At 34.4% G+C, this 25715-nt stretch overlaps 1 protein-coding gene across 3 annotated transcripts in view; it reads left to right on the top strand.

The window, feature by feature from the left end:
• Positions 1-25715, top strand: part of LOC142323388 (uncharacterized) — a 287796-nt gene that overhangs the window by 169881 nt on the left and 92200 nt on the right. Inside the window, exon 1 of one of the 3 annotated variants that reach the window (XM_075362951.1) lies at positions 14120-14449. The exons of the other annotated variants lie outside the window; for them this stretch is intronic. Coding sequence (XP_075219066.1) covers positions 14371-14449 — 79 coding nt within the window. The 5' untranslated portion in view covers positions 14120-14370. Of the gene's footprint in view, positions 1-14119; positions 14450-25715 lie in introns of those variants that run through there. 3 annotated transcript variants of the gene reach the window in all.

Raw genomic sequence — 25715 nt, 5'->3', positions numbered from 1 at the left:
TCAATGGCCTCTTAAAAGGGCTACATCATCTTTAGCCTTTAGCACTATCTTGGCAAACTCATCCATTTTGTTCCAATTGTCAGCGGATCGCAGAAGAAAAAGAAGCAGATTCTCCGGATTTAATTCTTACAGCCCTGCACGTCGTCTATGTATAGTCCATCTATTACAGTGGAACAGAGTATGTTCGGCAGTATCCGAATCCTGGCAGAACATGCAAATAGGTGCTGGTCTTCTACCGAATCGATGTAAATAATATTCGAAGCTACCATGCCTAGAAAGTATTTGAGTAAGATAATAACCAACTTCCCCATGTCCTCTATCAAGCCACATGCCCAAGTCGGGTATCAATCTCCTGGTCCAGGTAGCTTTAGTGGAAAGATTCCATCTGTCCTGCCATATGCGCCTGATGTTGGCTTGGGCTTCTTGTTTTGGCATGCCACGATACCTAAGTGATCGTTCTTTAACTAAGAGGTCGATAGGGGGAACCGATGATAATACACAAGCCGCATCGCAAGAGATGGTGCGGTATGCAGAAGTGATGTTTATAAGAGCTTGCCTATGCAGAGTTCTAAGTCTTACGACATTTCTTGCAACACAAAGTGCTTTTTCCCATATAGGTACAGCATACAATAATACATAGGTTAAAGTTCAGGCAATGACCCGCCGCCTAGATGCACGTGGAGCTTCATGTCCACCCAACAATCTTGTTAAAGCCTTTGCGGTATTCTCGACCTCTTTACATTTCTGTGCGAGATGAGGACTAAACTTTAGAGCTGGGTCTATAATGACACCAAGATATTTTGTTACTGCCACACGGTCTAGTCTGCGATCGCCCACGCGAGATTTAGGCCTTTGAGTCGCCTTCTTCCAGCCAGAAAAATATAGTGACATTTATCTAAAGACAAAGATAGTTCTCGGTCCGAGAGCCAGTTATTAACCAATGTTAGCACTTCATTACCGGTAACTTCAAGGTCACGTTCAGTTTTGGCTTCAATTAATATAGCCAAATCATCGGCATAAGCAATTATTTCCGAGCCTTCAGGTAATCTCAGTCTGAGTATTCCATCAATTACTATTAGCCAAAGCAAGGGGCCTAACACAGACCCCTGCGGCACTCCTCCATGAAGCTGATATCTAAATTTACCTTCGAGCGCCTCGACCAAAGTCCACCTATCAGTCAGATATTCTCGTACTTGTCTTTTGATATAGGAACTAATCTGTTTGTCCGTGAGAGCTGCCATAATCGTGTCCCACCGGACCGATCCAAAGGCATTTTTGATATCTAACAGAATAAGCAACGGGATTCTTCTGGTACGCCACGTACCAGATCTGACAGACAATACCGAGTTGGTAATTTTTTCCAGAGCTTGCAACGTGGATCTATGTTTCCTGAACCCAAATTGGTTATCATGAAGCCCGTCTTTGGACTCTAATTCTTGGATAAGTCTGTTCGCTACCAAGCCCTCGGCAACCTTTCCCATATTATTGGTGAGACTCAACGGCCGATAGCTAATGATTTCTGCCGGACTTCTTAGGCAGAAAAACAGTCCGTGACTCCTTCCAGCATGCGGGGAAAGTCTTGTTTTGTACTCCATAATTGGCCACGTCAGTGATTTCCCAGGGGATTATCTTCATTAATCCTTTGAGGAGGGCAGCCGGGATTCCATCCGGACCCGGACTTTTTTTATCCTTCAGACCAGAAACGGCAATAGCGACCTCGTTTTGTGTAAAGCATTTAGCTTCACAGTCTATTATTTCCATATGTCCCTCGTCTTGAACAGGGAAGAGGCTATGAAGATGCAGTCTGGCCGTTTCTGTAACTAGGACAGGCAAGCGGCGTCCTAGTCTCTTCATTACTATTTTGTATGCCCGTCCCCACGGGTCTGAATCCAAGTCAGCACACAGCTGTTTCCAACAGTTTCTTTTACTAGTCTTTATTAGATGATTCAAAGTACGCCTAGCTTGGACAAATCTTTCCTTCGCCTGGTCATATGGCGCACCGCCAGCGGGCCGCAGCCTTTGCTTTTTCCTACGCCAAAATTGTAACACTCTTCGCTGATCTGCAATTTCAGTCGTCCACCAGTATACTGGGTGACGACCCCCTCCAAACTGCGGGACTCTAGACAGTTCTGTAATAATTGATTCTTGAAGGACTTGCGGCGTTACTATTCTTCCATCAGATAGGGTCCTAGCAATCTTGTTAACCACCACCTCAACTTGTCTTGGACTAAATCTAAATCGTGCAGTGGGTGATGTTGAATTTCTTGCGCCTTCCATAACAAGCAAAGTTGCTAGGTGATCGCTTCCGGTTTCAGATTCAAGAACGCTCCAACTAAAGACGGAAGGATTCCATCTGCCGTCCACCAGCGTAAGATCCAGCACTGATCTATGGCCTCTTGCCTCGTAGTCATTCAGGCATTCAGCCCTGTGGTCATCATCATGTCAATGAAGATTCGTCCCCTTGCATTGGTATAAGAGCTGCCAGTTAAAATGAACTTACAATTAAAGTCGCCTAAGAGTATAGGTCTACTAGGTGCCCGCTGTATGATTCCCTGCAAATCGTTGATGTACTGCCCAAAGTCCCCGATATTAATGTTTGGACTTACATAACCGGCTATAAGGACAAAGTCCGGGAGTGCTACTGCCAGAATTCCCTCACCTCTATGAAGTAGGTGCCAGCCAAGACGGCCGGAGACATTACTGATAGCATCCCCAACCGCATCAGCCCACCAATCACCTCTGGCCGCCGTTCTCAGGTTGGGCTCTGTGGTGACTATAAAGTCAACCTCAAGATCGTTCGCAGTCTCCCCCACCAGATCGTGGGAAAGAATGCTCCCGTTGGCGTTAGATAGTATTATTTTAGCCATTATTTAGGTAGTCCACACTGCACTCCTCCAGTGCGATGGTCCGTGCAGTTGCAGTCAAGGCATTTAGTGGCCTCCTTGCAGTCTCTTTATCTCATGGCCTTTCTGACCGCAGTTGTAACAAAGGGTTGACCTATCCGGGCCCTTACATACCGTACTCGTATGATCAGCGGCCCAGCATCTTTGACACCTCACATTATCAGTCCTGATATAAGCCCGGCAGTGAACCCAGCCGACCTTAATTCTACTGGAAATTAACTTAGTTGCAGCCCTCTGATTGGTTATTACCGTCGCATTTCGAGTATTTCCATAATCCTGCCGTAATGAGGTAATTCTGAAAGACTCAGTGTCTCCAATAACAGCCGTAATAGCCTCGCTTAATTTTTGCGCTGTGGTACTCTCTTCCATGTTTTTAACGTGTACCACTGCGCGTCGGTCGCCCTTAGTACGAAAATCCACTTGAAGGTCAGAAGCCCTGTCTCTCAATGTTGCGGTAAACTGAGCCGCATCTTTAGCATCTTTAATTCTGACTTCCAAGTCTTCATTTCTACCCTTGCGAAGGGACAGGATTTCCCCTGCCTCGTCTTTAAAGATCTTATCCTTTACAGTCCAGAGTAGATCAGCATACGACTTGCCCTGTAACCGGACAACCACCACTTTGCTGCACTCCACAGGAGGTGTTGATCGCCGAGCAGAAGCGGATCTAGAATGCGTCCTACTCTCTTCAGTCTTTTTCGGCGCTACCATCAATGCAGGCGTCTCACTAGTCCTGAACAGATCTTCTTAATCATGACACCAATAGGACCACTTGGCAGAACGAACGCCGCATTAGGGGCCCTTAGTAAGATCTTCTTGACCGCGCCTAGTATACACCCAGCAGCAGCCCTGTCGCCCTCTGTCGAGTCGTAAAAAACAGTATACTTATTGGTCTGAGTGTCGTATTCGTCATCCATAATGACAGAAGTGTCTACAGCTATCATTCCAGGCTTCTTGCCCTCTGCCATTGCCCTTTTGGACTTAATGATATCAATAAATTGACAGGTATCTGTAACGCCCTCTGTAGGCAAGGTTTTTAATTTGGCTTTAGACATTGTCCAGGCAGACCATCTGTTAGCGGTCATATCCAGAAGTTCCTCATCGGTTAGTTCAAGACTTAATATGTCTTCCTGATCTGCACCAGGGGGCATATCAGTCTGTGTATATTGCCAACTGGTCTCTGGAGTAGTCGTAGTCTCCTGCAGATGTTTTAAAGCAGTGTATATTTCTCTTAATTCTTTACTACGGTCATACATATAATTTAACATGTTTTCCCCAGATGTTGTTTGTAACGCATCATCGCTTGTCCTAGTCGAAGAGTAACCTCCTTTAAGCCACCAGTATAGACCTCTTCTTCAGAGGAGGATTGTCTAATTCGTTTTTTGCCCTTGGGATCAGTCGGTTTCAGCGGCGGAAGGCCTGAGGATCCCTGTCCACTAGCATAACTTTGTTCTGCTTTATCCGCCATGGATGATAAATAAACTCAACAACTATGTAGCAGTTGTGTTCTCCAAGTAATTCCCTTTAATTTGATACCCCACAAGTGGGGTAGCCAAAAATAAGGGGGGTCAATGTTCCCCCAAAATCGAAAGAAATTAGGGGGGGTCAATCAATCGGGAATGACCCAATTCGGATAGATCCTGAACGGTTTTGATCCAGGACCAACGGGGCGGTCAAAAATGAAGGGGGACGAAACGGTCCCCCAAAATAAAAAAAATAAGGGGGTTCAATCGATAGGAAATGACCCAATTCGTATAGATCCTGAACAGTTTTGGTCTACGACCAACGGGTAACAAGATATGAACGTTTAAAGTTACCCCTATAAAAGTCTGTAAACACTGAAAAAATTCAGTATAGCTACTGTTATTAGTAAAAATTTTCCAAGTCCTTATTTACGTTGAATACAGTGATTCACTCTCCTGTATTAACTTGAACGAAATGTCCACTATAAAAAACAGAAATAACTCAGTTGTCCGTTGTCTAATTTTCACAAAATTTTAAACACTTATTTGTATATCCATCCTCGATGTGAATCCAAAATTTCCGTTTAAAAAAAAACAAAAAAGTTTTTTAAAAAAATTAAAAAACTTAGTAATCCTAAACTTAGCCTCTGTCTGTCAACCGAACTGTCGGCTGGCTTAGGCGGGACGGACTAGCGGGGTTTGTTGTACTATCTAACCAGTTGACGTCATCCGATTACTAATAAAATGACACATTTATATATAAAATGCAAACACATTCTGCAAACAGAACGACTAGAAGTATAATAACTAGTACACTAGGCACAACGGTTGGCGAGGGCCAAACTTTCAGCTCACATATTGCACATAAAGTATCAACTCTTTATTTTCTCTAATCGATGACTGAATTTCCCATGGTCGGCTCATACCTATACTCTTCTGCTGCATCGTACCTTTACAGTAATTTTTATTTGTAAATACGCTTACGTAAAAACGCCTTCAGATCATCGAGACATGTCGTGACAATACACGTAACGCATCGCTAGACGCTGTACGATAGGATATGCCATCCCACTGTAACTAGTAAAATTTAGCCTGTTTATTTAAAGAAATTCCTTTCCCCTTCGTATTATCTTTATAATTTCCGTAAATGAATTCACCTTCTTACGAATAAATTAATTCTCATTTAATATCGTTGAAACATATTGTTCTGGATAAATATAACTTACTTTTTATTAAGAATTGAGAGAATATTTGTTTATTGGTGGCCGAAACAAATTACGGGGGGGGGGGTGTGCTATTTTTTATATATTAATCCATTTTTTTCTCTACGAAGTCGTGGAATATTGATATTGCCTCGTGGAATGGGGTACTTTTTATATTTAATTTACCGTTTTATTATGTTTGTGTGCGCGCTAGCACGTTAGCTTCTAGTTTCACTTTATCCCGCAGGAAAAATTTATACTGAAATATGATATCGATAGGTTACTTTTGTATTAGGAATTTTAATTCTAATAAAACTAGGAAATCTGGAATTGAAGGGATGTTTTCTCCGAAACAACAGGTTGGATTTTTGAAAATCTATTTGTTTATTTATTTATTTTTTTTAAATAGTATTTCTTCCTGTTCTTGTAAAATAAAAAGAAAAAAACTTTTAACTAAACTACCGTGTAGTGTCGTTTTAGAAAAAATAGGTCAGTGTAAAAGTACTCGAAAATAGAAAGCAGAAAATAGCTCCAATAAGAGTTTACCTCTTAAACCCTTGACTTGGACTGGCCACCGTGCCGTAAAACACGCTCCTTGTTATATTGTAGAGGAGAGAATTATACAACCGTAAGTCGGTTGTGTAAGATAAAAATTAAGCTCAAAAAAAATGCAATAACATGAGCCATCATCCGTTATAGAAATTGCTACGTTTATTTTCCTTAAAGTGAATATTATTCTCTAAAAAAAAGGCTTGGCGGCCAGGCCGAGCGAGCAGTTTAAGTGGTTTTTTAAAATATTGTTTTATTACGAGTTTTAATATCGTCCTTTAATATCTTTCTGTTATGTTTTATAAATCTATTTGAGAACCTTTGCCTAGGATTTAATTAAGGATATTCAGTTGTTTGTGTAACGTTTTACTGGTTTACTGCGTAATCTATCATTATAATACATTCTTTATTTATTATTTTTCTTTAGTTAAAAATATAAGAGAATAAAAAATTATTAGTTCTCGAGTGTGATAACAATTTTCTCCTTATCAAAAATGGAAAGGGATACATTTTTAATCTTATTTAAACGACGAGAAAGTACAGCAACTTTGCTGTCAGATGCTTTCTTGCGGTACCTACAATAGGCTACTTTTTAAAAATTAATATCAAATATCTGTTAAACGGGGCGTTAAATATTGAAGTCAGAAAAGAAAGAGAAGGACAAAATTGAAGCTTTTGAGATGGTGATGTGGTGGAAGTTAGCCGATGGGACAGAAAATTCCACTACCATGGAAAACCTTGGTGTAAAAGTCCTTCCCGTAGCAGAACGCATGATATTGTCTCTTAATCGTTATAACATTAAACAATTGTTCTTTTTTCATTCATATTTATTGTTATTTATTTTTAGGGCCAGACAGCAGGCATAGGATAGGAAATGAACGATTGGCTACAATGGTGGTGTAAGAACCTGCCGTTCGCAAACATAATCTAATCTGTGTCAGTCGTCCTATTACAAAAGAAATCTGTTTTTGTAGCATACACATTTATTGCTATTTACTTTTAGTCATTTGTTGTAAATAGGTACACCCGTTAACGTACACTTCTTTATAGTATTGTAACCGTAATGGTTTTATTTTTTTATTTTATGTAGTGTATGTGTTTATATGTATACATATATAGTCTTTGGTTATTTTTTTTTGTTTTTTTGGAATTATTCTTTTTTTTAACTTTAAAAATGTATTTGAACAATAATAACACCCAAACTCTTTACCTGTGAAGGAGCAATCAGTTGTATGCAAGCTACCGTACTGATACTAAAGCTGTTATTTTGTTATTATTATTATTTGCGAAAATAAATATTTTCACTTAGTATGATTTTACTTTCTTTTCATCAAATTGTATTATCAATGACGGTGACATAAATCCGTGTATTTTATTTATTTTTATTTTTTTATATAATTGAATTAGACTACGGGTGTACGAAAAGACTAATAAATGATAGCCTTCTCCTTTGAAAATCTAATTTACGAAATACACATTGCCTTAATTTTTAAGAATGCAATCGGGAAATAGAGGGTACTTAAGTCTGAAAAACGTTCAAGTAAAAGAAAAATCATATTTGAAAGAAGTTTTAAAAACGGATGGCCGATCCCGAAAAATCAGAAATTGAATTTGTATCATTTTAGGTGTTAAAAAGAATCGATTGAAATAAAGTTTATTTAAATTTACGTAATTGTATTATTTGGTTTGTTAAGTAATTAGTCGTGGAAAAGAGAAGGATATAAGCCAGGAGAGATTTCTTCCAGAAAAGAATTTTACAGGTGTCAAAAATAAATTCTGGGGTTAGAAAAAATTATTTAATATATTTGTTTAGAGGTTTGTGTTTTTTCTCTTTATGGCGCAGAAAAATGGTCAAAGGCAAACCGTATAAATCCTACAAATTTAAAACGATTGTTTCTATTTAATAATGTTGAAAATTAGTAGGTCCGTCGGTAGAATACGAAGTGAATTATTGTTACGAAAAATTAGAGAAAAGAGATGAATGTGGTCAAGTTAGTTAAAAGTTCAAAATTGGTAGATCATATATATTTTAGACGATCATAATTAATTAATTTCGTTGTAAAAGGAAATGTAGAGGATGAAAACCTGTGTAAAGGAGGACAGAAACACGATTGGGGATGTACAATGTTCGAATTATGATTTTGTTAAAAGGTTAGTACAGAATGGAATGGAATTAAAAATTGCATTATCAGTTAAAGATAGATGCCTAAAATTAAATAAATATTGACTTTGGTCTAATGAATATACTAATTCGTAAAAGGAAAGTATTTAATTTGTTGAGGGTATTTTCGTTTTGAGTAACTTATTCGATCCCCCTCCAGTGGAAGGCTGGATCTGTTGTTTGTATAATCGGATTTGACGCTTTCACACGTCTTATGATTCTGAAGATTGAAGACGGTTCTTAAGGAAGGTTGATCCGTACTTCGGGTAGTCGTTCGGTACGTGGAAAGCGATTTATCACAGCAACTGTTTACGATGGTCTACGCAAAATCGTCGTTCAGCGAAGATGTTTTGCTCTCATCATATTTAAAGATACCCACGCGCATTTACGGGAGGCCGCTGTCTGGAGTGGAGCTGAAGTATTCTTATACGGAACCGTCTCGTTTCGGAATCTTTCTTTGGATAGATCGCTCTTGTGTTCCATACCCATGATTTTATATAAATTTTTTCAACACGCCCGTGAGTTAATAATATGAAATACGGGCTGCTGAGTTACTACGTCCTTGACATTTATAAGGTCCGACGGAATGATTCTGTCTGTAGTCCTATCCGGACATTTCTCTTAACTGACAGTTGTAAAAAATGTCCGACCTAGAATCGAGTTGAATATCCGATAAAGTTGATCTTATTTTATAATGGAAAAATAGATGTGTAAATATATTTTTGCTAAAATTCATCCGCACCAGTTACATCACGATAAACTATTTCTGTTAGAGTTGCTGTGAATTTCAGAATGATTCCTAAATGTCACAAAGGGTAGTATTTTTTTTTAATTTACATTAAAACCTTGGTTAAAATCGATCACCAGCGAGCGAGTAGATTGTAAAAAAAGGGGTTACCGTAAGCGGGTAGAGATTTACAAAGTGTTTTCCGTAGAAGGTTTTTAAAGCGTTAATTCTTTATCACTGAATCGACGAACTATAAAAAACAAATAAATAAATAGAATACAGAAAAACAGCATTGAAAACTAAGGAAATGTTTTTCCATTTCCTTAAATTTAGACTTTTTGAAGTCCTTACCAAATTAAAAACCAAATAACAACTTTTTAACTATTAATTGAATTGAGTCCCGGCTTAAAAAAATAAATATTTAAAGAATTGTAAAAGTTATTGTTTTTTACTTGTAAGGGTTTTTAAAGGACGGCTTTTTTATTTTTTTAAAATTTATTTTATTTTGTAGTTTTATTTTTATTAAAGAATAAAACTACAATTGTTCTTTTCGCAAGAAAAAGACCAGATTATTTTAGTATAATTATCTTATCATTAAACGATAATATGATTATGTGAAAAATAAAATATTTTCAAATCGTCTTTAGAGAAAATATAATCTTTCGTTCATTCATTAAAATAATCTTCCACTTCGATTAAATGAAGAAAACTTAAAGCGGGACCGCCAGATATGCTTTCTCTACAAGCTAAAAAATGAAATACTATACGGATACAATTGAGCCAACCAATTTTTTTTTACAGAAATCATTATAAAATGTGTGTCAATATATACGTTCAAATATATTGTTACGTTAAGAGAAAACGAAGCTAACTTATAATTTTATAAAATTTGTTTCAATTTTTGTTTTGTTTTTATTTTAGTCCCTATAAATAAATATTTTACATAAATGCAACCTCAGTAAGTAAAGAAAAAGTAGTTTTTTCACCAGTCGTAACCAGACCGCTTCAAAATATCATAAAATATTTACTTATACAGAGATTGTTACGAATTTATCGGCTATGGTTTTTATATTACGAATTTTTTACTGTAATATCATCAACGATAAAGTAAAATTTTATTTTTCATAGTATTTTGTTGAAACTTTTTAAATACTCTGGTGATGCGACAATAAACTGTAAAACAGAATAAGAGACAAACAAGTAAGGATAATTGACAAAATTCATTTAATTTCTTATGAAACGCAAAACTAAAGTAAAAGAATTTGTAAACCGAGAGTAAAAACAATGTCCACACTACTATTCTAAAAGTTAAAATTAAATAATTGAAAAACAGCTTCTTTTTTGACTTCGATAAAATTATTATTTTTACATTATCGGGAAGTAATTTTTCTAAAATTCTTCTTTGGTTAAAAATCTTCAGTAGTAGTCTACTGAGTAGTAGTCTACTCTTTCAGTAGTAGTCAAAATCTTTTGTAGTAGTCCTGCATTCTTTTCTACTCTGCGTTCTCCGTTTCATCTCCTCATAGGAGATGAAATTACATCCCACATCATCAGCAATTTGTTCTATATAATGAAGTTTTGGTTTTCCTCTTCCTCATTTCCCTTCTATGTAACTTTCTACAGGTATTCAAAAACTAATGCAACCTTATAGGAAAACGAGTAAGTTACAATAGTTGTTGAAAGTGGCCTCCGTTATGCGATTCACATAATTGAATACGACATTGCATGCTTTGTTGAGGAATTGCACCGACACCGTGCAATTCGGGGAGTGGTGTGTGGATCAGATTTGTAAGCAATATCCTTAAGGTATTCCCACAAGAAAAAGTCTGGAGGGGATAAATCAGCAGACCGAGGGGGCCACAACCCCTTCGAAATCACATGTCCATGAAAACACCGATCCAAGAAAGTCATAGTGTTGTTGGTTGTATGAGCCGTACCATTGTCCTGTTGAAATCACATGTAGTCTAGCCGGTTTGTAGTGTTTACCAATTGTTATACCGTTTGTATGTAGCACTAGCTGTTCACTGCCGTGAAAGAATGTCATGAAGATTCGCCTACGTGACATCGCACACCAAACACCCACTTTTTTCCGTGAAGCTGATGTGGATTTTCCGTACACCGAATGCGTGAATTTTGTGCATTTACGTACCCATGAAGGTGGAACCGTGTTTCGTCAGACCGAATCGAATTCTTCCCCGTCTGGTGTTACAGATGACATGAACCGCTGACATAAAGCTACACGTACTCTAGTGTCTGCAGGTAACAACACGAATTCTGTACGGATGCATCTTTAAACAATTGCGAATTGCATTGTGGACACTACCGACGGAGAGATCAGACCGGCTAGGTAGGCGTCGCACAAACCCACCGGGTTGGTCTAGTGGTTAACGCGGCTTCCCAAATCAGCTGATTTGGAAGTCGAGAGTTACTGCGTTCAAGTCCTAGTAAAGCCAGTTATTTTTACACGGATTTGAATACTAGATCGTGGATACCGGTGTTCTTTGGCGGTTGGGTTTCAATTAACCACACATCTCAGGAACGGTCGAACTGAGAATGTACAAGACTACACTTCATTTACACTCATACATATCATCCTCATTCATCCTCTGAAGAATTAACCGGAGGCTAAACAGGAAAAAGAAAGGTAGGTGTCTCACAGATTTCTAGGGACTAACAGAATATGCAGCTTGCACCAACTTTTCTGGTGTTACTTTCGATCGATCGGGTTTGGTTGCATCTGCCACATTCCCTGTCTCTTGGAAATTATTGTACAGCCGCTTGAAGGTAACTTGTTTGGTGATCCACACCTTAAATTACTTTGAAGGCATTCTGGGACCTGGTATAACTGGCACATATAAAGTATTGGGAGATAATTAATATTCTCTGCTGCATTGTGTAACCCATTTTTCCCTCAATTAAACCAGAAACAAAACAAGGAAACATTCTTCTATAAATTTACATCACTTTTTGAACACTTTATATTATTGTCTTTAATAAGCTTTCGTGACGCACAATGTGGCCAATAAGTTCATTCTTATTCTCTTTACAAAAACTCCTTTGCCAAAAAACTTCTTTCTTTTCCAGTTTTCTCCAAGATCTCTTCATTACTGACCTTAGCGATCCATCTCGCTTTCAATAACCTCCTATAACACCACATTTCCAGAGTTTGCAGTCTTCTTCTCTCCTTTGATCCTGATTCAATAATTAAAAGGTAGTATTCGCAGTGATATTTAAAAACATGAAAGTTAGTGGATCACTCCAGGCATTTAAACTGCCTTTTCCAGAATTAAGATTTTAAAAACCAAACTTAATTTCTCAACAAAGGTCAGTAAGATTATTATAACATTATTTATATATTTATTTTTCTGTACAATAATTAAATGTTTATAAAAATTTCAGTCACGTGCAGATACAACTATAAACAAAATTATTGACGAGTTGTTATTGGGTATAATTTTTAAAATATTTGTAAGGAGGTTTATAGATGGATGTAATGTCACGTTTCTTTTTACCATAAAAGTCATTTTTTTAAATTAGTCCAAAAAAATTGCTACACTCAGTTGGATTCGCGCGCGCACACATTAAGTGTAAGAATGAGAAATTTTCGACCGTACTGTTTTTTTAAAATAAAAATTGTTATTAAAAAATTAAAATCTTTTCCTATTATCTATAAGCAGTAGTCGTAACTAAGAAAAGTAAATTGCGAAAAATAACTGGCAAATCCTTTCATTTTATTGATAATAATAATTACATAGGTTTTTTATTGTTTTTACACACCCGACTACTACTGGACGAAGTAGTAGCATATTTTCTTTTCGTCCGGAAAGTTTCTAGGGTTGAATCCCGACCAGGCTTGGTATTTTTCATAAGCTACACCACTCATTCCACCGTAACAAAAAAAATGAGGATCGCTTAATCCAGCGTTAGCTTGTTACCGATACAAATAAATAAACAAATAATTATTGCGCGTTACCTGTCGAGAGTTAGGTCGATCTTACCCTAATATAGAACTTCCTCCTTAACACGATGTCAGGATTTTATCAAATTAACACGATTTGGATCATATATATTGCGTGTTGCTTTTTTACCACTAGAGGAAAATTTATTTCGCTTACTTTCACACATTTCGCAGATACGTTGCAGTTTTTGGGGGAAATTCTGTTTAAGATAATAGTGTAATTAAAATTGTAGTAATGTGTGATCAGTGGTAAACCAGGTGTAAATCGTAATTTTGTAAACCCTATTCCAAGGAGGGAAAAATTCTTACTTTATTTATTTACTTACACCTGTTCAAATTTCGTCCAGATAATCAACATGTACTTAGTAACCTCACCTCCTTACACACACACACACATACAGGCCCTCTGTGATAGAAATAAAACAAAAATCCCGTGATACCATCTGAATTTTTATTAGAAGTCTCTATTATCACTATTACCATTTGTACGTTTACAGTGGTCTGCCTCAAGAAATTTAAAATACTGAAAAACTAACAAAAATTGTTATACTGTGTAAAAACTAATCGGATTTTATTTAATAATAAATGATTACTCGGAAGGAAACTGTCATTTTATGATGTAAACCGTTTTGTGATGTTTCAATGCCATTTAAATTACGACTCTAATTGCATGACCTTTATACGTAGTAGTGATGAGAGAGCGGTCAGTTTTTCATACCTTATCGCTCACGCACTGATTTCCTTTTAAATAAAACATCTTTATTAAAAAACTTAAAATTTGATTGTTGTACACATTTCTTAGTCATCGTTGTATTCTTTTGATTGAAATTTCAATCCGTTCCTCCGACTGTCAATTCCGCAAAAAAATAGTTACGTATTAATTAAAATGAAGTCGAATGAAGGTGTACATATGACATGTTAAAAGTCGGATTTAAATTGTAATTTGTGACGGTTGTTCCTGTTAATCGTTAAGGAAAGAAACAGTAGCGTTAGTATGTACTTAAGTAGTTATTTATAAAATTGTTCGACTAAATTTTGATTTTTTTCTGTGCGAGGGTGTATATTTGTATGTATTTGCGCATGCGCATGGTTTTCCCTTTGATGGGTTGTATAAATACGCTTGTATTCGGTTAGGTTTACAGATAGTATAGTAGTTTACTCTCAGTAGCTGTACTCGTGACTAGAGTGGGGGAAGACTTGGCAACGTAGTAATCCCCCTACTATACCTCCTCTACCGTATTCATTCTGGTGTCTGTATTCTATCATCGCCTGTTGGCCGTTTGCGTTGTACTGTCTCGTAGTTCGGTGCGTTATCGTTAAGCTCTTCATGTATTGCACGGTAGTTAACAGTTTAGTATTGTCGTATACCGGTCTAAAAGAATATTTTTCTTTTTTTGGTCGTTTAAAAAAATGGGTGTATTAATGTTAGGCTCCGGTATTTGGAATCCTTCGCCTCCCAAGAAAAAATGGATCAGACATTATTTATTAGGTACGAATATGTTGATTTATTTATGTGTTATATTCTTACATGCAGATAAACGACTTCATACACACTACAGTTTATTTTGCACTTAACTTTTTTTTTCACTGTCCTTCCTACGGCAATGACCTAAATTTATTCATTGTATACCGCTCCTCACTTTATGTAAGAGTATATTTTTCATTCTTTAGTCTATTCTGAAACCGTTTCGTTATCTTTTTAAACAAAATTCTTTCATAAGTAAAATAAAAAAGTTATAATAATTTTAAACTTACTTAAAAAGTAATATAATAATAATATGTATATTTATATATATGTTAAATGGTAGAAATCTCGACTCCGTAATTATTATTTTGATATTTACAAATTTACGTTGTGCGGGCATTAATTTTATCTCGTTTCAGTTATTTTTTTTTTAATGCGGCTGTTTGTTTCTTTATTTGTTTTAGATAATAATCATGTATATATAAAGCGAATTCTTTATTCATTGTAATTCATATTTAATGAGCAGTAAATTTTATATTAAAAGCATTGCTCTTTTTAATATTTTTTATACGTGTTTATATAATCGAATTTTTTCACGCGTGATCTTTTTGTAATTTTTATATTGCTATTTTTAAATTTATTATATATTTTTAATTTTATTCGTTTAATCTTTGTATTTTAATTGTTTACGTATATTGTATTTTAAGTATTTTTTTTTTTTTTTTTTATTTTTTTATTATTATTTAATGCCATTATATATGACTAAAATATGTTCTTTTGCGATACCTTATACTAGTAGGAGGCCTACGGGTGAGTGTGTACAGTAACAGAATTAGATGGGTGACAGTTCCGCTAAAATTAAAAATAATAACTTACAAAACACACATGTACACTTACTTAGTCGTTTAACAATACAAAATCTGCTTCATTTATTAATTTTTTCATAGTATGAAATTTGTATTTTTTTATTTATTTTTTAAAGAACGATAATTTAATGCAGTTATTTTATTATTGTTACAAACGATTTTTTTTATGTATCTTCAATTATTAACATGTATATGTATGTTATGATGAACGGGAAGTTGTTTATATTATAATTATGGGCATAATTATAATCGTTATGTTTTATATGTCTGTATATATATATATATATATATATATATGTGTGTGTGTGTGTGTGTGTGTGTGTGTGTGTTTTATACTACAGTAAAATTTCTCGTTTATTTATGTAAGAATGCAGTAGCAATGCTGGCAAGCTCCCGTCTCTCTATTGTGGAAGGTATACGTTATTTCGCAACTCCATGACTCGTAGTTATAACACGCAGAAGCATGTCTGCAGTTGTTGCATTCATCATTTACTCTTAACGCTTCTTTCTTAAAAACCAGTTCCTTAAAACTATACCTGTAGATATTATTTTTCACTTGATATTTTTGCCGTTCTGCATTGTGAAATTGTAAGATTTCTCTCATACGTTTTTTTTCTTAGGGGTTAAAGCTTTACATCGTGTTAATTTAAAAAAATAGACGTCCTCCAATTATATACACGATATCAACAGGTGTTGAAGAGGAAATTACTTTAAGCCATTAAATATATAACAATACTTTATCGATTGACAACTAAACAAACGCATAACGTATAGGTTTCTTACATCCGGATGATTCATTGCTGTTGCATATTTAATTCGTGAAGATTATATAAATTTATTTAATTGTATATGGGTTGTATATTTTTTACCTTGTAGCTTAAGAACCTTCAGACGATTTGTTACATACTTTCACTTAATAAATTCGTTGAATTTTGGTTAGAATTTCTTATTTAAAAAAAAAAAAAAACTTGTCTAAAAGTCTCAGAATATAATCTATGGATTTCTTATCGCTCGCTCTTTACGAACCGACAACGACGATATACAGATTATTTTCCTATTTCCTTTAACGCTTTAAATTCTATACAAATATATTTTTTTTTAAATCTTTTATTTATTAAGTTCGATACAAGTTAATTTCTTTTTTCCGTATCGATATGGAAATTACTGTAAGGATGTGTATAATCCGTTTCACTTAACGTTTGGAATCGATATAAACAAACCGTAACAGTCCAAGGTTTGGTTAGTAAAAACTATTCCTACTGTGACCGTTAGACTGTTATGTGCGTAGTTTATTTTCCTATACGTCCACGAATCGTAAAGGATAAGAAAAATAAAAGTAAGCAACCTATTAACAAACTAATATTGTAAAGGATCTTTTAGATTGAGCGCAAAGTTTTGACAGATTGTGGTGGCGACATTGATTTCTTTCTGTTGTAATTTTTCAAGCTTCATTTGTTTTCAATAGTTTATTTATTAAAAATCGTCGTGAAATGCTAGATGCCTTAACAACGTTTACAAATCATAAAGGTTTATTATCGAAATAATAGATATTCGGTTACAGCTATGTTTCGTGCGATTCGCGATATTTATTAATTGACCAGACAAAAGCACAATAAATCGTTTAATTAAAAAATTCGAAGAGAATTTTTCTACGTGATGTTGAAACACGAATTCAGAAAAGAAATACGAGGAATCAAGAGAATATTGCTGCTATAAGTGCAAGTGTTCTTGAAAATCGAAATTTATCGATTTCTCAGTGTTGTCTTCTTCAACAACGTGGCGAATTTTGCATCAAGATTTTAGTGCATACCCAAGATCTACGGGAATAATCCCGTGGTTTTAGAAATCAGCAAACCGGTTTGCTCTAGGACTGTTTCCTCTCTGGGCTCTAGAGCGGTTCGAAGTGGATCCAAATTTTCATAAAAAATCATCCTTTCAGATAAGGCTCATTTTTGGTTTGATGACTTTGTAAATAAGCAAAATTACCGCATTTGGGATGATTCCAATCCAGAAATGACTCAACAGCGACCACCATTACATCCGAAAAAATCACTGTTTGGTGTGGATTACGGGCTATTGGCTGGTGGTATCTTCGGACCAGTTTTTTTTTCGAAAATGAGCAAGGAGATGTTATTACAGTAAATGGTGAACGCTATCAAGCTGTGATTCTTGATTTTGTGTTTGCAAATTGGGAAAATTTTGATTTGAGTGAGAGATGGTTTCAACAGGATGGTGGCATATGCAATACAGCTGGTGAAACAGTTCAGTTATCCCGTAAAAAGTTTGGTTACTGGATAATTTCACGGAATGGTAATGTCAATTACTTACCAAGATCGTGTGGTGACTCCTTTAGATTTTTTCCTTGGGGTTATATTAAGCCAAAAAATGACTTAAATAGCCATCTTATGACTATTTAAGTCATAGTCTCTGTCTAGTTAAGCCGTGAAGGCCAAATGATTGATATTATTTTTCGAACATAATGTTATATGTTAAAGCTTCAAAACCTTTTGGTTGATATTAAAAAAAAAAATAGCAATTTTACTTTTTGCGCTAAAAATGAAAGACTATGTATAATTTATTAATATTAAGATGTGCGCCGCTAATAATTTTCAGGGAACTCTAGGATATTTTTCGCTGTTAACCGAAGAGAGCATCGGTTCAAAACATAAATGGAATGAACCAAATAATACCAGAAACAGCTTATTGCATAAAATGGCCTCATATATTTTTTATAATATCCACTTAACGATGGTACACCATTATTACTTTTACTAGTCGCATACAAGACCGGTTGTTACGGGAGTCTTATACAAGTCCTAGCCGCTTAATTGTCCGACTGTCCTGCTTATAAAAAATGAGTGGACTTACCGGCATAACATTAGGATAATAAAGTTTATTATTTTTTATATACTTTTCTATTCTGCATTGTTTTTTGATTTTAATCTTTTTATTTCAATTTATTTGTTATTTCCTGTGGTACTTATTGAAATCGTACTGAAATCCAATTGTTTTTTGCGTTTTACTTATTCTAGTAAATTTGCATCATATATCTATTAATTTATTGTTTATGATATGAATTTAGATTACCTAAAATATATATAATTTGTATATTTAACGTTTATTAGACGAGTTTAGCGAGCGTAGGTTATGCTTGGTTAGGTTATGTTGATGTACGATCGCGATTCGCCATTACACGGAATCGGCATAATCTAATTAAACATAGCCTACGCTCGCTTCGCTTGCTAATTTCGTCTGAATAACGTTAAAAGTAAAAACGATGTACAATAAGTTAAACGTATATTAAGCTTTATCGTGTCGAGTTGCGTACGCAAAAAACAATTAGATTTCGGCAGGGGTCCCGTATAACCGATAAGTACCTTTCCTATATCTATACCGTTGCGTATCGACCCTTAAAATGCAAGCGATTTAGAGACGTAGAGTTTCGTCTCAGTTTAGTTTTTCAGTTTCGTAGAGTTTAGTTTCAGTAGAGTTGTATAACGAGGGTTTCAATTAACCACACATCTCAGGAATGGTCGAACTGAGAATGTACAAGACTACACTTCATTTACACTCATACATATCATCCTCATTCATCCTCTGAAGAATTATCTAAACGGTAGTTACCGGAGGCTAAACAGGAAAAAGAAAGAAAGAGTTGTATAACGAACGATATTATTCTCAGAGAAACCGACGTTTAGTAGCCCATTTGCACTTCGCAGTATGTAAATGAGTCGAACGGATTTACTTATTGCAGATGAAAAATTAATTTGTTTTTTTGTAAATAACTTTCGAAACCCCTTAATTTATAAAAATAAATTTAGATATGCGCTAGTTTAAATTTAATTAACTACGATTAAATGCGTTCCTTTGTCTGCATATATGTTTCAAGTTATAATTGAAATATGTATAAACAGATTTTAATGAAATGTTTGTGTAATTAATTAGATCAGTGTTTTGCATTATCCTGTCTCTCTGTTCCGAACAGCAAATACAATACAAAGGAATCTTTCGCACGGTATTCGACTGTTGAAGATAGACATAGTGGCGTCTATTAAAACACAATAGGAAGAAAACAAAGAAATTATTTCATACTTTAACGGTTGCAATCGATTATTTCATCGAACAATGGGGTCATAATATGAAATGTTTTCTATAATTAAACCGTAATTCTAAAAAAAAAACACAATAAAAACAGCAGTTAAATATAAATTGTTAAATATAAAATATGTTTCATATTAAAATATTAACGAGAATAAAAATGGAATAAATTTTTTCTTACTATTTGAGTAAGCATGACAAAAAAAGATTTATTTATTTAATTTATTTGAATCTGGGTGTAACGGTCTGTCGGGATCGGTGAAAGAATTAACCAGGAATTATTATTTTTCCAAATTTTAGACGCGTTGATTATGTAAATGATTAAAAAGAACAGTAGTATTTTCAAGGAAAATCTTTGGATCACAAAATTCGATTTTTTTTTTTTGTTGAATAGGTTGATTTAATAGGTTATATGTAAAATTGAAAAATAAATAAATATACAATTTATATTTAAATGTAAAACGAGGTATCGCCAACAATTTACGATTATTTTTGCCTAAATATACAGCAGTATTTTAAAAACTACGAGGTATATCCTGAAAGTAAGCTAATTTTCCAAATATTGCCGCTGTAGCGCTATGATCGCGATTCTAAGGATGGGTGCTGATTCACCTATATTTTAGGGAGAAATGGACGCCATTCTTATTCATTTATCAAGTTTGTACGCTTCTTAGTATCCCTTTATAATTTTTAAGGAAATCGAGACATCCCCGCGTTTGAAATTCGGTCTGCGATCCGATTCTCGAATTCAAGGAAAATTAAAACCGGTTAAAATTCACCATCATATTTACGACGTTTGTGGATAAAATGCAGTGACTGATCCCATAGTTCGTTGACGGGAACAATTTTTTAATGAAGGCCGATATTTTTCACTCGGAAGATCATATATGTACAGCGGTTTTGGACAAAAAAATGAGTTTTGCTTTTCGATTTCTTGCCTCAAGGTTGCACAATCGATAATAATGTATGCTGTGAAACGTTGAAAAAATTGCGTCCTGTGTCGTCCAGAACGACTTGACTCGCTTACCCCGGCCGTTGTGTTGATACACGTGTTGACGTCCACACGCTGCCGCCGCAACGCATATCTCCTCGCGACCTTTGGCTAGATACAAATCGATCAACTCCCGTAAAGTTGAATCTCGCACCAAGCGACCGTAATCTATTACCGTGTCTTAAAACCTTCCTTGTGGCCCGACAGTTCCGCGATGACGACCAGGACAAAGGAGCGTACTTGTCTTACGTTGCAAACGGCATTGTTCTGAGACGAAGGGCTATAATTTCCGATCGCTCTACTGTGATAAGCACCTCCAGAATGGCAGAAATTATGCAGAAAAATAGATGAAGATTTGTGCCTCAAAGGGCATTTTTAACAGGCCTTCGGAACTTACTTTCTGGATAAGCTCTCGTATTTGAAAGATGTTTTAATAATTCGGATATCTGTTTTTTAATTTAAAAAATGATAATTTTTAATCGGTTTCGTCAAAAATGCTTTTCAGTTTTTAAAAATGTCATTTCGATACGAAAGTTACCTTATTAAAACCAAGCGGACTTTTTCTGGAAAAAAATCGGTAAAACTTTTCATATTTTGATACCTTGCGGATCGTGTAGTAGAAGTAAACATTTTGATAGAAATTTAAAATAAATCTTGTAACTTAGTTTAAAAAATGGTATAGTTTTTCTTGCTTTCGAAAAAATGCATTATCCACTTACGATTTGATAACGCATACTGGCTCCCTAAAAAAACAGGTTTTAATAATTTAATCGGTACGCTCGCTCACACGAGGTTTATATTTATTTTTCTTTCGTTGATTTTTCCTTATTATTATTATTATTACAAATTTCAGTCGACCGTTTTGGTCCGAATTAATCGAAAGTTCGGATTTACTGAAGTCGAACTTCAAAATGCACTCTTAATTATTTAATACTGTCGATTTTATTTATTTTCTGTCATTTTTTATCTTCGAGTTTTTGCTGTGAAAGTTTTAATAGTACCTTCATAAATATTTTGCGCCTTTCTTTTCATCTTTACGATCTCTTACATACTCCTCTCATATCATTCAAAAATGTTGTTCCTCTTTCTTTTCATTTGTACCTCGATAAACATTCCTTCTTCATTACGTGATATACAGGATGTCCCAAATGGTTTTGGCCAAACTTAATGGAATGATTCAGGGTATCAAAATAGGCGAAAAGGTTGATGAGGACAAATGTTATCTCGCTTCATTTTCCCCCTGTCCGTCATTTTCTGTTTTTTCCCTTTCAATAAAAATGTATATCTTAAGAACGGATCGAAATGTTTTAATATAATTCGCAACACCTTCTGCTACCGGCAACATCTTCTACTAAAAAAGTTTGAAAATTTTACCTTATAAAATTCCGAATGGCTACTAAAATTTTTTTATTATTAGTAACTCAGGTAACAGCTAGTTTTACCGAATTACGTTTTATTTTACAGAATGCTAAGTATTTTATTGTGATCAAAATAACACCTTGTTCGTTCAGATCGGTTTATAAACAGCTTAGATCTAGCTAAATTATTGAAGTGGATCGTAAAAATTATGCATTCTAACAATATTTTATTATAGCTTTTTTCACGTAGATTTAATTAAAATATATCGCTCCATTCTTAAGATTTAAATTTTTATTGAGAAAAAAAAAGATGCAAAATAGTGGACAGAGCATTTAAGGGAAAATGAAGAGAGGTATAACATTGGTCCACATGAAAGTTTTTTTTTTATTTTTATGCCCTGAATCAGTCGCTTAATTCTGGCCAACACCTCCGGGGAAAAAATATATATATATCTGTTTTATATTACATTCATTTGTCTGCTTTCTGTAACAGCAGCTAATGTATTCTATAGTTCTTTAGAATGTGCAACTGACTGCATTAATTAATACACTTCACCAACGCTACGTAAGCTTTCTACACATTATGACGGTAAAATTGGTGAATTTCAGATTAGAATTCGTAAAGATAATTTTTTCTTACACTCGGGTAAATAAATGAAATAGTTTTCTGTTTACATTTAAACTATCCTTTATGAAAGATTATGTTTAGAGCTGATAAAAAGTTAAAAATGTCGATCAATACACGTCAGTTAAAGAAAACCGCAATAGTTATGTTTATTTTACATTTTTAAAGGGTTAATAAATTTAGCTATTAATTTTTTTTTATGACGATAAGCTACATAATTTTGAAATAAATAAAAGTGGTATTAATGTTAAACACCATTAAAGTCAACATTAAACACCATTAAAGTTATTAAAGTCAACACGCCGTGTTGACTTCGTTTCAAATTCAGGGTCAGAAATTAAGTATAAAAGTGAATTTACAATGGACAGATTTTTTATTACAAATTTAAACAATTTATTATCTCTAGGTGGTGATGGCGTGTTACGGGAAGGGTGTGCGTACTTTCAGATTCTTTTCTGATATTAGATGTAATTTATTAAAATTTATATTTTACTTCGTATTCAGATATAGTAATATTTCATCGGTCGAAAATGCTTCCTCTGAATTTAATGATTTGAAATATATTCGATTCAAAGTGAAATTTGTTTACTAGTATGCTTAGCGTGACGTTATTATTCTTGACCACGTTACGTAAATTTTGAGAACGGCTGTAATTTTATTGCACATATAATTAATGTAACTAGTTGATTACTGTGTAATTATTAAGCCAAATCACCATACCTTATGAAAAAAGTGACTGAAGTTGCAAACGATAAGAAATGAATTTCAATATATTGCAGTTTAAATTTTATATTTCACATAACGGTGTTATTCTTTTTAACTGAATCATCATATTTGTTAAATCTGGTGATTATTTCTTTTCTTTTTTTTTTCTTTTTATAACACGTTATTCTAAAGATCCTCTTCTATCTATTTTTTTGAGTTCAATACTGTTAAAGTTAATCGGTTTCTTTTAGTTTTATTTGCCGTAATAAGCAACCACGAAAATTAGCGTTAAGTGCGAGGAATTTATTTAAAAATCAATTCATATTTATTTACATTAATCCGTCGTATAAAAATAAATAAATAAATTTGTTTCCGAATTGAAGGAAAATAATGGTATTGTCCAGCATTTTTGTTCTCGTCTCTTGTTATCTTTCAGGGGAATCTGCAGTTTATCTTGTTTCAGCGTACTTAATATCATATTTTCACGTTAAAAGAATTTAGGGAATTTTCTACTACCAATATATATATATACACACACACACACACCTTATATATAAAGCCGAAAGTTCGTCTGTTTGCTTGTTTGTTTGTACTCGCATCACGCGAGAACCAACTGACCGATCCTTTTCAAATTTTTAGAATACATTCGTGTTATCCCAGGAAAGGTTTTAAGCCATAGATTGAGGTCCTGGCTCCAACGGGTATAAAATTGTCAATTAAAAATATTCATTAAGAAGAAAATATTAAAAATTAATTTCGGTCAGCATGGCAACAGAAATAAGTTGCGAAGTTTTCCTCGTCAAAGGTCTGTTACTTTAGTTAGCATTGTTATTACCGTTCTGTCTTTAGTATTTAAGTTTCTTTTTCAGGTTTCTATAAAGCTTGAATACTTTAATTGTTATTTATCAGTATTATTCTCACAACCGTGATGGTAACGAACACTGTAGGGGTTCTGACTAGCCGGTTGGGTGAGCGAAGCCAGTCTCCACCGGCGGGTTAGTGTATGTATATATATTTTATTTATTACAGCAGTTGCTTTTATTATTTTTAATTTTTATTGATATATTCTTCCAAAATCGAATACAGAACTGAGTTATTAATAAAAATCTTTGCTTGTTAAGTTGAAACAAAACTTTCCGTTGTCGAAGAAAGACCGATTTTTTAATAAATAGAAAACAATAATAATAATATTTGGTCTTTTTAGCATCTTATACATTTGTAATTATCATATGGTTAGAGTACAAATTCTTCATCATAGTCCAAAAGTTTCTGTACGTGAGAAATCGCTATTAGTAAAATAAAGCTAAAAAACCAGAAAATAATATTTTAAATTACTAAATAAATTACTAAGAAATAACGAATTAAAATTTTGGATCCTTGTCCAATATGTGTCATCGTTCTGGTCATCGTATCGTGACATAGCATCATTATATATACGGAAATTTTTAAAGAAACTTAATTTCGGGAATTTTCTACGCTTCCCTGAATGAGTCTACAGTATGTCCGATATTTTGGACATTTATATATGTTACCGTGAAAGACCGAAATTATAGACACATACCAAATACGTCGGTGAAAGACCGAAATATTTGGTTATTCGGATCTTCGCCGGTATATGTCGACAAACACATATAAGCTCTATAGGGGTTTCTAAAACGATTACTATACTATGATATTTCTAAACGATAACTAGAAATAAAAATAAAAAAATCACCCCGTACTAGTTTCTAAGGTAAATAGATTACGAGAAACCCTCGTAAAAAAAGGAAGTTTAAATTTAAGCCGATTATATCTCACTAACCTCGTCTAATTAACGTTTTTTTTTGTTTTTTTTTGTCTTCAGTCATTTGACTGGTTTGATGCAGCTCTCCAAGATTCCCTATCTAGTGCTAGTCGTTTCATTTCAGTATACCCTCTACATCCTACATCCCCAACAATTTGTTTTACATACTCCAAACGTGGCCTGCCTACATAATTTTTCCCTTCTACCTGTCCTTCCAATATTAAAGCGACTATTCCAGGATGCCTTAGTATGTGGCCTATAAGTCTGTCTCTTCTTTTAACTATATTTTTCCAAATGCTTCTTTCTTCATCTATTTGCCGCAATACCTCTTCATTTGTCACTTTATCCACCCATCTGATTTTTAACATTCTCCTATAGCACCGCATTTCAAAAGCTTCTAATCTTTTCTTCTCAGATACTCCGATTGTCCAAGTTTCACTTCCATATAAAGCGACACTCCAAACATACACTTTCAAAAATCTTTTCCTGAGATTTAAATTAATTTTTGATGTAAACAAATTATATTTCTTACTGAAGGCTCGTTTAGCTTGTGCTATTCGGCATTTTATATCGCTCCTGCTTCGTCCATCTTTAGTAATTTTACTTCCCAAATAACAAAATTCTTCTACCTCCATAATCTTTTCTCCTCCTATTTTCACATTCAGTGGTCCATCTTTGTTATTTCTACTACAATTCATTACTTCTGTTTTGTTCTTGTTTATTTTCATGCGATAGTTCTTGCGTAGGACTTCATCAATGCCGTTCATTGTTTCTTCTAAATCCTTTTTACTCTCGGCTAGAATTACTATATCATCAGCAAATCGTAGCATCTTTATCTTTTCACCTTGTACTGTTACTCCGAAT

Source organism: Lycorma delicatula, chromosome 4 (genome assembly GCF_047948215.1).
Source record: "Lycorma delicatula isolate Av1 chromosome 4, ASM4794821v1, whole genome shotgun sequence".
Taxonomy (NCBI): domain Eukaryota; kingdom Metazoa; phylum Arthropoda; class Insecta; order Hemiptera; family Fulgoridae; genus Lycorma; species Lycorma delicatula.
Note: the sequence above shows the minus strand (reverse complement) of the source record. Positions and strands in the feature narration are given on the sequence as shown.